At 35.5% G+C, this 18,547-nt stretch overlaps 1 protein-coding gene across 1 annotated transcript in view; it reads right to left on the bottom strand.

The window, feature by feature from the left end:
* Window positions 1–1,703: 1,703 nt before the first annotated feature.
* PSTPIP2 (proline-serine-threonine phosphatase interacting protein 2) overlaps window positions 1,704–18,547 on the bottom strand; it is an 80,405-nt gene continuing 63,561 nt past the window's right edge. Inside the window, exons 9-15 of the mRNA XM_044657835.1 lie at window positions 11,171–11,250; window positions 9,707–9,805; window positions 7,705–7,801; window positions 7,517–7,595; window positions 5,347–5,381; window positions 3,718–3,775; window positions 1,704–1,767 (exon numbers count right to left, since the gene is read on the bottom strand). Coding sequence (XP_044513770.1) covers window positions 1,761–1,767; window positions 3,718–3,775; window positions 5,347–5,381; window positions 7,517–7,595; window positions 7,705–7,801; window positions 9,707–9,805; window positions 11,171–11,250 — 455 coding nt within the window. The 3' untranslated portion in view covers window positions 1,704–1,760. The remainder of the gene's footprint in view (window positions 1,768–3,717; window positions 3,776–5,346; window positions 5,382–7,516; window positions 7,596–7,704; window positions 7,802–9,706; window positions 9,806–11,170; window positions 11,251–18,547) is intronic.

Here is an 18,547-nt window from a genome sequence, read left to right as displayed (position 1 = left end):
ATCATAAAAGGATATTCAATTTCTGCAACTTTACTGACTTTACCTCCCTCAAATCCACTAGGCACTTATCCAAGAAAATAGCATGTATTCAGTTTGCTTTCCACCAGTTTCCTTCTCTAAAGTGCTAGAGGATCAAGCTACAGTTTATAGACAGTAATGTCCTTTGTAACATTTATAGCACTCTAAAGAAAAAGTTTTACACAAATGCTATTATTTTTTAAGTTGGTGGTTAAAATGTATTGAACACATGGAGGATGGTAAGGGTTTTCTAGAAGTTTATAGGATAATACCCCTATTAATTCAGATATTATATCTTAGGGTCACAGAAAGATTACTGAAATATCCCTTGAGGTTCAAAGTTCGTATGTCTGAATGTCCAAAGTCCAATATGTGTGTACACATATACATAAACATGAACAAACACATGTGTTTGACATGCACACACATATACCCCACAATCTACCTGTGGGAGTATGTTATTATTCTTATACTTATATACATGTATATTCCTGTGTGTGTATATATAGATACATAAACATACTTTTTTCCCTGAGAAAACCCAACTGTCAATGACTTCATAACTGCAAAATCATTATTATGAAGAGTGAAGAGATTACATACTATTCATCAGTGATCTATCCTAAAAAACAAGAATGGGACTTTCATTCTTGGTATTTTCAATAGAGGGAACACAGTATAGTAGATAAAGGGCTGGTCTCAAAGTTGGAAAGAGCTATGAATACCAAGCAATTTTTTTAAGATTTTAAGTTGCCAGGGGGCAGCTAGGTGACTCAGTGGATTGAGAGCCAGGCTCAGAGACAAGAGGTGCTGGGTTCAAATCTGACCTGACACTTCCTAGCTGTGTGACCTTGGGCAAGTTACTTGACCCCCATTGCCTTGCCCTTACTACTCTTCTGTACTACAGAGTATTGATTTCAAGATGGAAGGTGAGGGTTTAAAAAAAAAAAAAAGATTTTAAGTTGCCAATGAGTATCTCAACAGCATTAGTAGAAGGAATTTCCACATCATAAGTTGCCTTCACCGATGAAATTGTAGATCCTGACCAGCCCTAAATGTTTTTCAACAGTAAAGCAACCTGGGGAAAAAATTATCTTAGATTTCAGCAGGACTATAACTGGTCACACTACAGGAAGGGAAAACAGGAGTTCTGGAAATCAAAAGGCATAGATATTAATCCTACCTTTGCCATTAATTCCTTAGACAATCACATAGACTCTCTAGACCCCAGTTTCCTCACCTGGAAAGTTAAGACTGGAGGAGATAATTTCTAAAGTCCATTTTAGCTCTAAAGTTCTGAATCTTCCACCAACAAAATAATACTACTACTGAAAATCATGTAGGAATATCAGAACTTCCTTTTTCCTTATTAAATTACCTCTGACCCCAAAAAAACTTTTTACACTGATAATAATTCTGCTGATATTTCTGCTATACAAAGATTCAGATCTCAAATTCTATAAATATTTCACGCTTTCCAAATAGAAAACAAAAGGTTATCCACAAATACTACCACTGACTGAGAAAGGAATCACTTCTGACTGGAATCTTGTGGAGTCTTCAAGGAATTTTAACAACCCATCCATGACAAATAGAAAAAAACTTGGTCATCAATTGAAAAGATAAAAAAAAGGTACAGAAGAAACAGTTCACTTCAAAGTCTTCATGACTAATACAAAATGGCAGCCAAATCTGCTCCCAATTGACTCCTTCTAGTCAAAGAAGCATTATGTTGAGAGTCTTCAATTCCTGAAAGAAGATAACAAATTACATTGTATTAGGGGGAAACAATTCATGGCTGATCAATGTATAGTGAGATGACCAAGAGCATGTATGCATGTAGATGTGTGAGGCTGTGTATATTCAGGTTCATGTACATGTGGAAGCAAAAATAAAAGTATATTTTCTAAGAAAAGAAAGGAAATGGCAAGAAGCCAATCCATAGAATGACATTTTTCTACATTATTCAACAATTTGAATCAATGAAGTTATTATATATGTTTTATATATATTATATATGTATATAGCCGTGAACTAGATCTTGTGTTGATAGTAGTAATGTTTTATGGTAATTAAGATTATTTGCCTTTTCTAATACCCCCACCAACAATGCACTACCATACCTCTCTTCCCATACTCCCTCCAAGATTGACTATTCCCTTCTTTTGTCATCTTTGTGATAGCTGTCTTATTTTAAATGTTTTATATTTTTAAATTTTTTAATATCTTTTCAAATGAAGAACTACCTTCTCTGCCTCCTACCTCCACCCCCCACCACACTATTGAGAAAGCAAGAAAAACAAGAACTCTCATACTACCATTTGTAGTCAAGCAAACCAGATTCTTACATTGATCATGTCCCAAAAAATAGATAATTGAGATTTTTTTTTAATTCCCAGGGCGCAGATTTTGTTTCTGTTTGTGTATTTAAAATGTTACAACTAAAGAATTAGAAATTAGCAGTCCAGATGAAGTCCACAACAGATGAAAACAATTAATGAACTTATATATATGAATATATTCTATTCATACTTAAATTCCAAAGGCTAAAGAGTTATTTAAAAAAACCTGATTATACAGTCATTAAAATTGTTTCCATATAAAAATGTTAACTGAACTCATTTACTTGCTTTAAGCTGCTTTGAAACAAATTCATTTATTTCTTACTAAACAGCTTAATGAAACTGCTAGAGATTCTAATTGGGTCAGCATTTTTGTGTCACTCTATGCTTAGCACTGTAGTTTCCCTCAAGTAGCTTAGAATCTATTTGAGAAGATAAGATAAAGAACCAGGAAATAATAAGAAAATGAAACAACCCAGAGAATCAAGTGTTAATTTAAATCCATCCATCAACAAATCTTTATTAAACATTTACTACATGCAGACATAATGCATAGGTAGCTCAATAAAATAAAATTACTATTTTCTAGAAATATATGAACCAGAAGGAGGAAAGATGAAAAGAATAAATAGAGCAAACATATAAGATGGAGAAAAGTCTGCCTAAACATGAGAATTAAAGGTAACTTTGGATTTTAAAAAAAAAAATAAAAAAAAAAAAAAAAAAAGCTTTGTTCTTTGTTTCTGAGAATTGTAGAAGAGTTTGGATCCAGATTCCTGATTTCATCAGTATGAAGAACTCCAATTATGGAAGTTCCTTCTACCATTCACATTGGCATCTTCTTTAGAGAAATGCCAGGGACAAGTTAAATGACATGCCCAAAATCATACAGGTCATATACATCAGAAGCAGCATTAAAACAAGGTCTTCCTGACTCCAAGGTCAGCCCTTTATCTACTTCTACACAGTTCCTCTCAGGGCAGAGATAAGAGTTGACACTTGTAAAATATGAGTTAGCATTTTAAGAACTCACTTTCTGGCCTGTGAAGTCTTTTCCTCACAACAACCCTATGAAAAGAGTGGCCCAATTATTATTATCCTCATTGTACCAGAGGAGCAAATTGGCACTCAAAGTTAAAATATATTACTGAGGTCACTCAGTTTCAGAACTAGGACTTAAACTCAGGTCTTTGGGGTCCAAGATCTGTGTTCTCTCCATCTTATCATGCCTTCCTGTTCATTCCTCTAAACAGTGCCATGTACCCAGAGGTAGTTCAGTATGTTTATCAATGGTGGAAAATGGTTCTACAACTATAGCTGTCCTAAATTAACATCAAACTGGAATAGAGGTTCTTACCATTGGTACTGGGTATAGATAGTATTGCTTTCAGTTACCAAAGAGTAATCACCATCCTCTGTGAAAGAAAGAATACAAGGTAAGATAAAGCTAATATTTTTTCCACTGATAATAACTTACATACAAGGCTTTGAGCTTTACAAAGTTTTTCTCAGAAGAATCCTACAAGGTATTGTAGAAAGACTATATCCCTGAGTTAAACAAGACTATCAGACAATAGAACTGCTGTCATGAAACATGAATTATAATAGAAGGAATGAGAATAAACCAATGTCTCAAATTTTGTAACAGTACATGCATTCTTTAAACCATACGCTATTGAGCTGGAATTCAAAATCTAGCAAATTTGGGGGATATGTTATTAAAGCGACTTTTTAAAAAGGCATCTTGAAAAGAAATCAGTGACCACTAAGAGCTAGCATAGTTTCATCAAAACCAGACTATGCCAAACCAAGCCCATTTCCTTTTATAGATAAGGTAGTTAGATGAGCAGAGATCAGGCTAAAGTCCTAGTATGTCCGGATTTCTCTAAAACAGTGATGGGCAAACTACGGCCCATGGGCCATATGGGCCCCCCTGAAATGTTCTATCCACTGTGTGACATTATTCCTAATCTGACGAATGCAATGAGTAAGATACAATACAATGAAACTTCGAAAGAGTTGCCTTAGAAATAGACTGACAACTATAGCAAATTTTTCTAACAAATAAAAAAAAAGAAAAAAAGAAAAAAAAGAAACAGACTGACAGATGAGCGTTTCCTTTCCTTTGGCCCCATCTTTAAAAAGTTTGCCCATCACTGATCTAAAACATTTAACCATATCTCCCCTTGTGGAGAAGATGGATAGATGCAGACTGGATAACAATAATATATTTTGGTAGATTTGGAACTCTTGAATAGAAGACCCAGAATTATGAACTCCCTGGTCTATGCAAAAACATTGTGGGAGGAGACAAGATACAGTCTCTGACTTCAAAGAACTCACAATATAACCAAAGTTTTGATGTGTTAATCCCTAAGGTCATACTGAACACTGTGAGGGAATCATTATGAAATACTGTTTAAATCTTATTTAAACAACACAAAACCCACACCACAAGAAACAGTTAAAGGGCAATTAAGAACTAAACTGTATGCTTATGACTTGCGCATGCAGTATGCGTTCAAAAAAGGAGGGGAAAGAGAAAAATCAGCTCAATTTCCAGTGAAAATCTTCATGAGGAAGTAAGCAAGTTATAAAGTGCATAGTCTGTTAATTTGGGGGTGTCTGTCTCCTACAGAAGCTCGTCCAAGCTCTTTATTTACCTTCCTGGATATAATCTGAAGAAAACCACCAGTTTTCTGGCTTCATGATAGCTGCCAAACCCTGCTCAAAGAGGAAAGTGCCTGGGAGAAGTTGCTTGGGGTACTTCAGGAACTAAATCCCCTTGGTTAAAGAACAAAAATAGATTTGCCACAAACCAACTACCTCATTCTCACAAACAGTGTTATAGGCTCATTTTCATTCATGTAATGATCTAATTCACAAACTAGCTCCACTCCTTGTTCCCTTTGCTTTGTCAAATTCCAGATAACCAGTCCTATAGAGAATTTAATTTAAATATTAAAAAGGAGTTTCCCTAGCATACCTGTTGTATTTTGAGGAATTGGTAGAGGTCCTCTTCTGCAAAAAAGATAAAAAGTACATTTTATTCTCCCCTCAGATTATGTCTATTTTTTATTAAGTCAATTATGTCAATACTCCCCTGGTATTGTCTATTTTACAGTGAGTTGCCACTCTCATCATTCAGTATCAGGTTTGGTTTCTAGGTTGAGGGCTTCTATGAAATTGTAAATAAAATATACAACATGCTGCACTACTCTGCTGGAGTCCATACTTCAAATGTTAAAAGCCATAATTACCTTTAGCCCAGCTTGGATCAGAAGCCCTCTGAACTTAACTGAAATGAAACTACAACTTTATAGAACTGGGTTTCTTATTGTACTTCATAACTCAACTTCTGTCAGGCACTGGAAATATTTTGTATTCTGGACATATACACAGATATGTAAATATATATATACATATATATATACATTTTCTAGAATCCCAATTCCCTTTCTGATATATAATGATAAAAAGTTATTCTATTCATAGTTGCATAATAAGCAAAGGCCCATCTTTCTAATACCAAGATCTAATCCAGTGTTGGTATACAACAACAAGACAGGAAATACAGCTGTCCTTAGAATTAAAAATAAATATCCCAGAGAGGGTTCAGGATGGGTGTGGGCAACCAAAAATGAGGAACTCTGAAGAACAGAAATAAAGGATGTCATCAAGGAAATGTATAATGAGAAGATACGATGGTCAGTTCATGAACCATGAATGAGGCAAACTGGCAAATGTTGGAAGGGGTGTGGAAAATTGGGAACACTAATACCCTATAGTTGGAGTTGTCAACTGATCCAACCATTTTAGAGAGCAATCTGAAATTATACTCAAAAATTATAAAGCTGTGAATACCTTTTGACCCAGTGATACCACTATTAGGTATAATTCTTAAGGTGATCAGGGAACAAGGAAAAGAACCCATATATTCTAAAATATTTATGGCAGTTCTCTTTGAAAACTGGAAATTGAAGGGACACCCATCAGTTGAGGAATGGCTAAACAAGTTGTGGCATATGATTGTGATGTAATACTATTGCATAGAAAGAAATGACAAGCAGGTTAATTTCTGAAAAATATGGAAATTATGAAGAGTGAAACGAATAGAACCAAGAGAACACTATATGCAGCAATGGAATTGTTGTATGAAGAATGACTTGTGTATACCCACCTCCAGAGAAAGAACTGATAAATAGAAACAAACAAGCATAGTTTTATATATACAAATCTTTTTTTCTTTTTTCTTTTTTTTTGCCAAATGATGCCTTCTCTAGGGCAGAGAGGGGAGAATAGGAAGAAGGGAATTACCTGGGAATTTTAATATAACAAGCAAACAAATTTTAAGTTAAAAAAAAAAAAAGAATGAGGGATAATAGGTGGAAAGACACCAAGAGTACTCTTATAATGTCAGAAGAAAGTGAGGAAGTCCTCTAACCCATTGGGTAGGACTACTATAGGAAACAAATGAGAGAACATACATAATTTCTGCACAGCGTAGGTAGTTGCAATCTACATTGCTGAAAAGAGATCCCAAATCAATAAAGCACCTACGTATTTTAAGATTTGGGCATTCTTTAAGTGTATTACAATAATTACTTGAAGTTGAGAGTATCTTTTATGATTCTACCTGAGCTATGTTTGAAGGAAACAGTGAAATTATTGGACCTCTTTTTTTTCCTTTTTTATTTTATACCTTAATATCTAAATGTTAAATCTCTAGTAATATTACCTAGAGAATACAGTAGATAAGTTATCAATTTAAATTTGCCATAAGAAATTAAGAGGAAAAAAGCATTTGAAAATTTTTTCTTCAAAAACAAACACAAAACTGATAGCACTGTTTCATTATTATGACCAAATTTGGCCACAAAAATGTACCTCCTCTGATCTTTGTAGAGGTGGGGAACTAGGCTAGGGAATACTACATTTACTGTCAAACATAAGTGGATGTGTTGGTTGGGGTTGCTGAACTCCTTTTTCTCTCTTCCCTTTATAAACTTTGTTACAAGTGAAGTCTCACTGGAAAGGAAAGGTAAGAGATTATATCTCTAAATGAGGGCATATGGAAACAAAAGATATCAATATAAATAAATTTTAAGAAAAAATTTTGTCTTCAAAACAAGATGAAATTATTAGTCCATTATTACCTTCCCACATTAGGTCCTGGATTTCTTCCTGGTACTGGATTTTTCTGGGAGTTATAGAAATTCTCATACAAAATGGGTGCTGTAAAAGTCATCAAGAAATAGGATATCAAGAGTCAGTTCTCCAATATAAGCACAGGATGCATTGACAGTTTGCTCCTAGGACTGCTTAACCCTGCTGAACCACTCACCTGGAGGCACCTGTCCAGTCCTTCGATGAGTTACAAAATATTCAATGTCTTTTTCAATGCTACACATTTCTAAATTCTTGCGGACTTCTTCAAACATCTAATAAAAAGAGAAGTGAATAAATCAAAAGGCAGAGTAACTCTATCAAATATAATACTATTCATTCACAAAGAAGAGTCAATGCATAACTAAGATTTCTTTCCAGAGTTTGTTTGGAAAAAAAGATAACTTGGTAATGTTTTTCAATGACCTTTCTATTATCCTAACCTCATGGTTTCTTAACTCTAGAAGGACCAAGTGCATCAGATAACACAAAAATTGTATAATAATTTTGCTTTGAAGTAAAAATTTTCATCTTATGTCTATGACCTGTATTTTAACCACTCAACAGCATAAACTTACCTAAAACATCAACATAACTAGAAAAAGGCTTCACCAAAGAAGGAAATTTAATTAAGCAGACTCTCATTTGTATTACTGAAGAATTCCTTTAGTTTAATACCTTGTAACTGTATGATCTATAGTAAGAATACAATCCTAGGTAAAAGCTTGACCAGATCAAAAATGTAGTCTCAGGATATTACCTGTTATTTCTCATAAGTGAGTTACTAAGTTAATTCTAGGTGTGTGGATTTATTTTATAATGTACTTTATATCAAAGTAATTCATGTAAGGTCATGGAGGCTAGGGGCCTTCTGAGGACAGAGGGGCCCTCTGAGAACTCATGCAGGTTGGAGATGTTGAGGATTTCTCAGAAATGAGGATTGTGGGGGGCAGCTGGGTAGCTCAGTGGATTGAGAGACAGGCCTAGAGATGGAAGGTCCTGGGTTCAAATGTGACCTCAGACACTTCCTAGCTGTGACTCTGGGCAAGTCACTTAACCCTCATTGCCTAGCTCTTACCTCTCTTCTGCCTTGGAACCAATATATTTCCCCAGGTTAACTCCTTCAAGGTATCAGCTATGCATTGTGATCTTTTGTATAGCCTAAGTTACCTAGCCTAAGCTGTGTAGCCATAGGTGCTATGGCCAGATTTCCAAGCCAGACAGCTGATCCTGTCTCCAAGCCCCAAAGCAAGAAGATGTCATGGGAAATGCAAATTTTATCATCTAATGTCTAATATCTCAATCTAAAGTTCTTTCACAGACTGCCCTCCCCCCATAAGCAGAACCATGCTTACAGGAGAGGCAACAAGCCCCATGGCATAGTCTCCTATTTGTCATGAATCATCCCTTATATCAGGACAGGTTGGGACACAATTAAATAAAAAAGTTCCCCTCGAATGATCACATGGCTGTTTAAATTCTTCATTGTCCAGACTTCAAGGTTTCTCTTTACTTTAGGGATCAAGGAGGGAAAGAGGCACTGGCCATATTTCTCTTTTCAGGCATGTGTTTGTTAATTCACTATGTTTTTTGTTACAACATATGGGATACTATGTTTTATTTGTGATTTTATTTCTTATTTAATATTAATAAGTAACATTTTATATTACATTTTGAATGCTTGTTTTTGTTGATGCTCATTAAGTTTAGAAGGAAAAAACTTAAGACAATATGCTATCTATAGAATTCTACTATCTATATATAATATATATATATACTATATATATAAGAATTCTACTATCTATAGATGAACACGTATTCAGATGGGAGCATCCGGCTTGGAAACAAAAGATCTTGATGCTAATTTCAGTTCCGCATTGACTCAGTATATAAGTATGAACAAGTTCCTTCCTTTGGGTCTGTAATCATCTTCCACAGGATTTGAGATCTAGAACTAGAAAACACCTAAAAAGCAGAGAATGGTCTCCCTTCCTTTGGCATATAAGGAAATCGAGCCTCAGAGTATTTCTATAACTTGTCCAAGAAGAACCAGAACTTGAACTCAGGTCATTTGACTACAAATCCAGCTCTCTTTCTCCTTCCCCACGCTCCCAGTTCTAAGATTCTGATTCAGTACAATATTTTCCTAACCGATCTGGAAATGACATTGGCCTACTTACCTCATCACTTATGACACATTGCTGTGACAGCTGATTCATGTGGACCCACAATGCATTCCGGAAATAGTTTATTCGTTCACATTCTTGAATCTCAAAGAACTAAAGAGACACAAATTGATGTATACATTTATGCAGGGAAAGGAGTAGTCTTTAGATTGGCAATAACTTAAGGAACACAAAAAAAATTCTGTGATCAATGCCATTGCCCAATTTGTGTATTAAACACAAATTGGTTTCTATCACCCAGGAAATTCCTAGACCAACCCTCTCCTACCCTTTAGTTAATTACTCAGAGAATTAAAATTAATTCTAATAAACAATCACAATTAAAAACAGAATAGGGAGGGAATAACCTGAAACTCTATTTTTTTATTTTAGTGGAATTCACCTCACTCACCAACCTCTGCACCTTTTAGAAAGATAACAGGATGTAATTTTAAAAGGTTTAGGCCAGGAGATTTATAGCCCTGACTAGATCATTGAAAATGTGCAACTGGGAAAATCTGTCTCATCACTCTCTACCTTAATTTATTCATTTATAAAATGGGAAAAACATCTGGCCTGTGTATCTCATAATTTTCTTGTGAGGATATAATGAAAATGCACATGAAAGTTGTTTTAAAAGTTGACAATACAAATTCAAATAATAATTTATTTTTTATTTTGAATGAGTTTAAATTGATTCATACATCTACTTTGCCTTCCTCTCCCATAATCTCCTACCTTACTATGCTTTCAATTCCTTTTGTGGTCCTCCTTCCTCCCCTGTCTCCACAAAGGTTAGATGGCCCAGAGAATGTTTAATCAGAACCAAAGGCATAATTAAGACTTGAAAGGGTACTAGGGAAACTCTTCTAAGAATTTAAATACCCAAACCATATTCCTAAAATAACCATGACGATCACGATAATAATAGCTAGCATATGGTACCTACTATGTGCCAGGTACTATGTTAAATGCTTTGTAATTTTTTTTTACTTTATTGATTTTAAGGTAAGAGTTCTTCAAAAAATAAAAATAAAATTACACTTAGTCTAACCTCTGCCTAAATGTCAAAAAAAAAAAAAAAGTAACTGAAAGGACAAGAAATATTCTAAGAAATGTTAGAAGAGGTTGAAAAAGAAAACTTTAAAATAGAGCTCAGTTCTAGTAACCTTAATATTCTGAAATTTTAACAGAAAGGACACTGAACTGGGAATCAGGAAATTTGAGTTGTAGTCCCAGTTCTTCCACAAAGCAGCTCCAAGACCTTGGGCAAATCCTGTCCTCTCTCTGGGTCTTTATGTCATCTCTCAAACGGGAGCCAATAAAAGCCATCTAAGAAGTCATCCTGTCCTTTCCAGCTTTTATATCTTAAAATTCTATGACAATTTCAGCATCTAATATTGTAGAGAAAATCCTTTGTTTTCAGATGTCAGTTGTAAGAACTCCCTCCTACCCAGAGCAGTTTCTTGACAAATTTACCTCACAGGCTTTGATGTGCTCACTCTGCCAATCTTCCCTTATCTTCTCCAGCAAATTGATGTTCAACAAGTATGTTTTGTCTACAGGAGAAATGGAAATTAGCATGACAAAAGATGAGGGTTTCTTAAAAAAAAAAAAAAAAAAAAGAATTCTATCTGGCTGTAGTACTGCCATTCCCCAAAGAATGCTAAATATATTGTGGACATCATTATCTCTTTTATCCTCATGAGCTCCCTATGAAATTGGAAAGTAACAGCCATCATAATTACCATTTTCCAAGAGAAGCTTTTTTTGTAGAAAAAGGGTAGGGAAGGAGGGAGGAAAGAAAAAGTACACTATAATATAAGATCAAGGCTAAATCTATTGGGTCCCTGGGTTCTCTTTTTCCCTTCCTCTTTTACAGTCCAAATGGTCTCTGGGAATGCAATAATATTCTATTTGTCTTTTTCTGGTGACAAAAGCCTACTATAAAAGTATACAATAAATAACGTTTAGAGAAAGTAGGAAATTTCCAAGGGTGAGTGAAGCCAGTTTTTCATGCAACAACGAGGCAGAGCAGGGGCAGGAAATTAAAAGGGGGAAACCACAAAGTTCTATCCAGGAAGATCTTTCCATAGATGGATCAATGGGACAGACAAGGCTCCAACTGCTCAAGATTACATTCAGTTCAGGGATGGCAGTGATCTTCCCTAGCAATTAGTTTGTTGCCAGTGTATGCCTGCACCCCTTGGCCCCTCTTCTCTCAATGGAGTTCAAAAGTCATTAGACCTCCCTGATACTGCCCAACTTTAATCTCCCACGTTACTTAAGACCCTCTTTCCACCAATGAAAAACTACACTTCCCATAAGCACTCTTGCTAATAGGAGGGAGGGGAAGAAAACAAGTATTTAATAAATATCTACTTTGTTGTCAGGCATCATTGTACACACTTAACAGAATTATCTTATTTGATCCTTACTGCAATTCTGGTTAGTAAGTGCTATTATCCCCATTTTACAGATGAGGAAGCAAATACAGATAGAGGTTGAAATGATTTGCTCAGGTCACATAGCTAGTAAGTAAATGAAGCTGGATTTGAATTCGAGTCTTCTTGATTCCAGGCCTAGTGTTCTATTGACTATACCACACAAGGACAGAAACAGAAGCAAGTAGAGTACAACTCACTTTCAAAAAGAATAGAGGGGGCAGCTGAGTAGCTCAGTGGATTGAGAGCCAGGCCTAGAGACAGGAGGTCCTGGGTTCAAATCTGGCCTCAGACACTTCCCAGCTGTGTGACCCTGGGCAAGTCACTTGACCCCCATTGCCTACCCTTACCAATCTTCCACCTATAAGTCAATACACAGAAGTTAAGGGTTTAAAATTAAAAAAAAAAAAAAAAAGAATAGAGCCAGGAATCAGAACATAGAACTACACACCAGAGATTTCACTGGTTATCTGTTTCCTCAAATAGAGCAACACTTTTTACTTTTAATAAAATTTATTGGGGACAGCTGGGTAACTCAGTGAATTGAAGGCCAGGCCTAGGAACAGGAGGTCCTGAGTTCAAATTTGGCCTAAACACTTCCTAGCTGGGTGACTCTAGACAAGTCACTTAATCCCCATTGCCTAGCCCTTACTCTTCTGCCTTGGAACCAATGCATAGTATTGATTCTAAGGCAGATGATAAGGGTTTTTAAAAAATAAAAATAAAACTTGTTGGTGGAGGAGGTGGTGAATCAAGATGTCAAGATGATGAAGTGAGAAGAAATATTTTTGCTTTAGCTCTTCCTCAGGCTCCTCCTTCTTAAGCGAAGGGACTTTTTTACTTTTTAATTTGTATCACTGGTACCAAGCACAGTGTCTAGCACATACAAAGTACTTAATAAATGCTTGTTGAATCGATGATAACCTATGCTTTATTTTTTTATTTAATTTTACTTTTTCCCCAATTACATGTAAAAACTTTCCAACATTTTTCAAAGAATGAGTCTCGAATTCTCTCCCTACCTCCCTCTTCACACCACCCTCAACTCCTAATCACTACTCCCTTGAGAAGATAAGCAATCTCATATAGATTTTACATGTGCCTTTCTGTAAAACATTTTTTCCATATTAATCCTTTTGTGGAAGGAAACAAACAAAAAAATTAAGAAAAGTGAAAAAAGTTTGCTTTGGACTAAATTCAGACTCCATCAGTTCTTTTCCTCTAGAAGCAGATGATATTTTACTTAAAACCCTTACCTTCTATCTTAGAATCAATACTATGTATTAGTTCCAAGACAGAAGAGTTGTAAGGGTGGGCAATGGGGGTGAAGTGACTTGCCCAGGGTCACACAGCTGGGAAGTGTCTGAGGCCACATTTGAACCTAGGATCTCCCATCTCTAGCCTGGCTCTCAATCCAGTGAGCCCCCCAGATGCCCCCTTGCAGATGGTATTTTTTTACCTGAGTCCTTTAGGATAATTTTGGATCTTACTATTGCTAAGAATAGCTGTTATTCGCAATTGTTCATTGTACAGTATTCTTGTTAATGTGTACAATGTTTTCCTGGTTCTGCTCATTTCACTCTGCTTCAATTCATATGTCTTTCCAGGGTTTTTTTTAATACCTCCTGCTTGCCATTTCTTATAGCATAATAGTATTCTGTGGCATCGCAGGTATATTCTAATCTTGAAAGTATTATTGATGTATTAATTGTAACCTATGTGCCATGTACCAGACTCAAGGTCATATTACTTCTTGATCATTGTATTTAATTGATACTCTATTAATTCTGACCACTCTCCAAACCTACAATCCAAAGGTAAGGAGAATTCCTGGGCAGGGTGTTAGCTGCCACAGGTTCCTAGCTCCTACCTTAACAGACCAGATTCCCTATTGAGGTCACATGTTTGATTAACCTCCTCCTCTTTGATCTTGTGGTTGTCAAGTGAGCCAATGTTAAATAATATGCCATGCCTGATGGGAATATTACTGGGGATGTACACACTAAACGATAACTCTAGTCCAACTATCAATAATATAGAATTAGGTTTTAATCAATGTAAAAACCAGGGGAATTGTGCATTGGCCACGGAGAGGTTGGGGAGGTTTGAGGGAGAGGGAAAGAATATGAAACATGTAACTATGGGAAAATATTCAAAATAAAATTAAAATAAAGAGAGAGAGAGAGAGAGAGAGAGAGAGAGAGAGAGAGAGAGAGAGAGAGAGAGAGAGAGAATGTGCCATGCCACATGTTCATTAGCTACCTCCCATTCCCCATTCCTTGATTCTCCAATAAAAGATTGGGGACTTGTGTAGTTCTCTCTCTCTCTCTCTCCACCATCAGAGGAGCACACATGCTGGATCCCATGTTCTTGAAGCCTTTGGCTCCGAGTCTTTCTTCCTTTGTTGTGTTACCTCTTGCTCTCTATTCCCTTAACCCATTTCCCCTCTGTTTCTAACTCTCTTTCTCAGGTGTCCACCCACAAATATATTAATTTGTGGCTGCAGGAAGTCACACATTCCCTTTCAATTATAAACTATAACTTACTCAGCCAACCTCTAATTGATGAGTATCTCTTCACTTTTTAATTATTTAGTCCTGTAAAAAGAACTGCTTTAAATATTTTTGTATGTATAGGTCCTTCTTCTTGTTATTTTTTATGTCTTTGGGATACAAACCTAGTAATGGTATTCCTGGGGCAAAGGGTATATATTACTTTATAGTCCTTTGGGCATAGGTCCAAATTATTCTCCAGAATGACTGAATCAATTCACAACTCGCCCCAAAATGCATCTGTATTTCAACTTTCCCACATTTTCAAGTTTTGTTATTTTCTTTTTCTATCATAATAGTCAGAATGATAGGTGTGAGGTGGTACTTCAGAGTTGTTTTAATTTGCCTGTCCCTAATTAATAATGATTTGGAGCATTTTTTGCATGACTATTAAAAACTTTAATTACTTTGCCTAGGACCTGCATGTTCATATCCTTTGACGATTTATCAATTGGAGAATGACTTGTTTGTTCCTTTATGTATTCAAGAAATGAGGCCTTTATTCAAGAGACCTGTAAAACTATTCTGTACCATTATAATTGCTATGTATTACTCTCCATCCTTTCCCCCACCCATTTAGTTTTTGTTTTTTTTTACCCTTGTACTTCAGTGTATTGTCTCATAGGTGGAAGATTGGTAAGGGTGGGCAATGGGGGTCAAGTGACTTGCCCAGGGTCACACAGCTGGGAAGTGGCTGAGGCCGGGTTTGAACCTAGGACCTCCTGTCTCTAGGCCTGCACCCATTTAGTTTTTGAACACCACCTCCCCCAATTTGCCCTCTTTTCTATCATCCCCACCTCCCTTTCTTATCCCCTTCTCTTTCTTTTTTACAATAGGGTAAGATAGATTTCTATCTCCAATAATTGTATATGTTCTTCTCTCATTGAGCCAATTCTTATGAGAGTAAGTTTCACATGTTCACTCCCCCCTCTCCCCCATCTTCCCTGTCACTGTAAAAGTTCTTTCACGCCTTTTTATGTGAAATAATTTGCCCCATTCTGTTTTATCCTCCCCCCTCCTCCCAATGCATTCCTCTTTATCATGCCTTAATTTTATTTTTATATCATCTCATCATATTTCAACCACACTCTTGTCTTCTGTCTATGTATACTTCTTTTAACTGCCCTAATAATGACACAGCTCTTTGGCATTACAAGAATCATCTCCCCATATAGGGGTGTATACAGTTTGACCTTATTGAAATTTTTTATTTCTCTTTCCCATTTGCCTTTTTATGCTTCTCTTGAGTCTTGTATTTGACAGTCAGAAGTTCCACTCAGCTCTGGTCTTCATCAGGAATGTTTGAAAGTCCTCTATTTCATTAAATACTCATTTTTCCCCCTGAAGGATTATACTGTTTTGGTAGGTAAGTGATTCTTGTTTGAAGTCCTAGTTCCTTTGTCCTCTGGAATATGATATTCCAGGCCCTCTGATCAATCCTTTAATGTAGAAGTTGCCCAATTTTGTGTTATCCTGACTGTGGCTCCACAGTCTTTTCTTTTTGACTGCTTGCAATATTTTCTCTTTGGTCTGGGAGTTCTAGAATTTGGCTAAAATATTCTGAGGAGTTATCCTTTTGGGATCTCTTTCAGGGGGTGATTGGTGAACCCTTTCAATTTCTATTTTGCACTCTAGTTCTAGAATATCATAGCAGTTTCCCTTAATAATTTCATAAAAGATAATTTCCAAGCTCTTTTTTTAATCATGGTTTTCAGGTAGTCCAATAATTCTTAAATTATCTCTTCTGGATTTATTTTCCAGGTCAGTTATTTTTCCCATAAGATATTTCACATTTCCTTCTATGTTTTTTCATTCTTTTGATTTTGTTTGATTGTTTCTTAATGTCTCATGGACTTATTAGCTTCCACTGCCCAGTTCTAGTTTTTACGGCATGGTTTTCTTGAGTGAGGGTTTGTACTTCCTTTTTTATTTGACCAGTTTGTGTGTATAAAGAGTTCTTTTTTTTGGTGAATTTTTGTATCTCTTTCTACATCTGACTAATTCTGTTTTTTAAGAAACTCTTCTCAACAAAAGGTCAAGAATATCAAAGGAACTAATTAAAAAAAAAAAAAGGAAGGAGGCCTAGTAGACTGAATCTGAAACTACACAATAAAGCAGCAATCATCAAAGCAATCTGGTACTGGCTAAAGAATAGAATGGTAAGAACTCACTCTAACAAAAACTGCTGGGAAAATTGGAAACAATATGGCAGAAGTGAGGTATAGACTAATATCTCACATTTAATACTAAGATATGGTCAAAATGGATATATGATTTAGATATAAAGAATGATACCATAACTAAATTAAGGGAACATAGAATAGTTTACCTGGCATATCTTTGGAGACAGGAAGATTTTATGACTACATAAGAGATAGAGAGTACTATAAGATATAAAATGAATCATTTTGATTATATTAAATTAAAACACTTTTGTACAAACAAAATTAATGAAACCAAGATTAGAAAGGAAACAACAAAATGGGAAATTTTATAATGAATGTCTCTGATAAAATGTCTCAAGTTTATAAAGAACTAAGTCAAATTTATAAGAATACAAGCCATTCCCCAAATATCAAATGGTTAAAGGATAAGAGCAAACAACTTTCAGATGAAGAAATCAAAGTCATCAATAATCACATGAAAAAATGTTCTAGATCACTCCTGATTAGAGAAATCTAAATTAAAACAATGCCAAGTTATCACCTAACACCTATCAAACTGGCCAAATATGTCAGTAAGGAAAGTGGTAAATGTTGGAGGGTATGTATCAAAATTGGGATAGTACTACATTGTTGGTGGAATTGTAAACTGATTCAACCATTCTGGAGGGCAATTTGGAACTTACCTAATGGGCTATAAAACTGTGCATACCCTTTGATCTGGTAATGCCACTAGTGGGTCTATATCCCAAAGAGATAATAAAAAAGGGGAAAGGACCCACTTGTATAAAAATATTTATAGCTGCTCTTTTTGTAGTGGCAAAGAATTGGAAATTATGAGGATGCCCATCGGTTGGGGAATGGCTACATGTTGGTGTTGGAATAGTATTGTACTATAAGAAATGATAAGCAAGATGATTTTAGAAAAGCTGAAAAGATCTACAAGAACTGATGCTGAGTAAAATAAGCAGAACTAGGAGAACATTGTACACAATAACAGCAATATTGGAAGGTGATTATCTATGAAAACTTGACTCCTCTCAGCAATGCAATGATTTGGGACAATCTTGAAAGACTTATGACAGGAAATGCTATCCACCCCCAGAGAAAGACCTGTTGGTCATAACAGTGTATTGTTGGTTTTATTTTGGGGTTTTGGTTATGTATGAGTTTGCTCTTACAACAATGATCAATATGGAAGTGTGTTTTGCATGACAATAAAAAAATGAAAAAAAAAAGTTTTTCAGTATATTTGAATATATATTTCAAGTGGGCCAATTCTGCTTTGTAAGAAGTTCTCTTTATTGAATTTTTGTGCCTCTTTTTGCCAATTGGTCTATTCTGTTTTTGAAGGAAGTAATTTCTTCAGTATTTTTTTTATGCTTCTTTTAATCAAGCTGTTGGCTCTTTTTTCATGATTTTCCTGTATCAGTCTCATTTTTTTCCCCAATTCTTCTACCTCCATTATTTGATTTTTTAAATTCTTTCTGGGCTTAAGAGAAATTTGTATTTTTCTTGGAGGATTTGGATGAAGTAGTATTGACTTTATTGTCTTCTGAGTTTTGTTTTGGTCTTCCCTGTCACCAACATTACTTTCTAGGTGGAGTTTTGTTTTTTGTTGTTTGCTCATTTTCCAGTCCTTTTCTTTTCTTTTAATTTTAAAAAAAGCTAACGTTGGTCTCTATAATTGTGGTGAAG

The sequence above is a fragment of the Gracilinanus agilis genome, chromosome 1 (genome assembly GCF_016433145.1).
Source record: "Gracilinanus agilis isolate LMUSP501 chromosome 1, AgileGrace, whole genome shotgun sequence".
Taxonomy (NCBI): Eukaryota; Metazoa; Chordata; class Mammalia; order Didelphimorphia; family Didelphidae; genus Gracilinanus; species Gracilinanus agilis.
The sequence above is the reverse complement of the archived record's forward strand: the minus strand, read 5'-3'. Positions and strand labels throughout refer to the sequence as shown.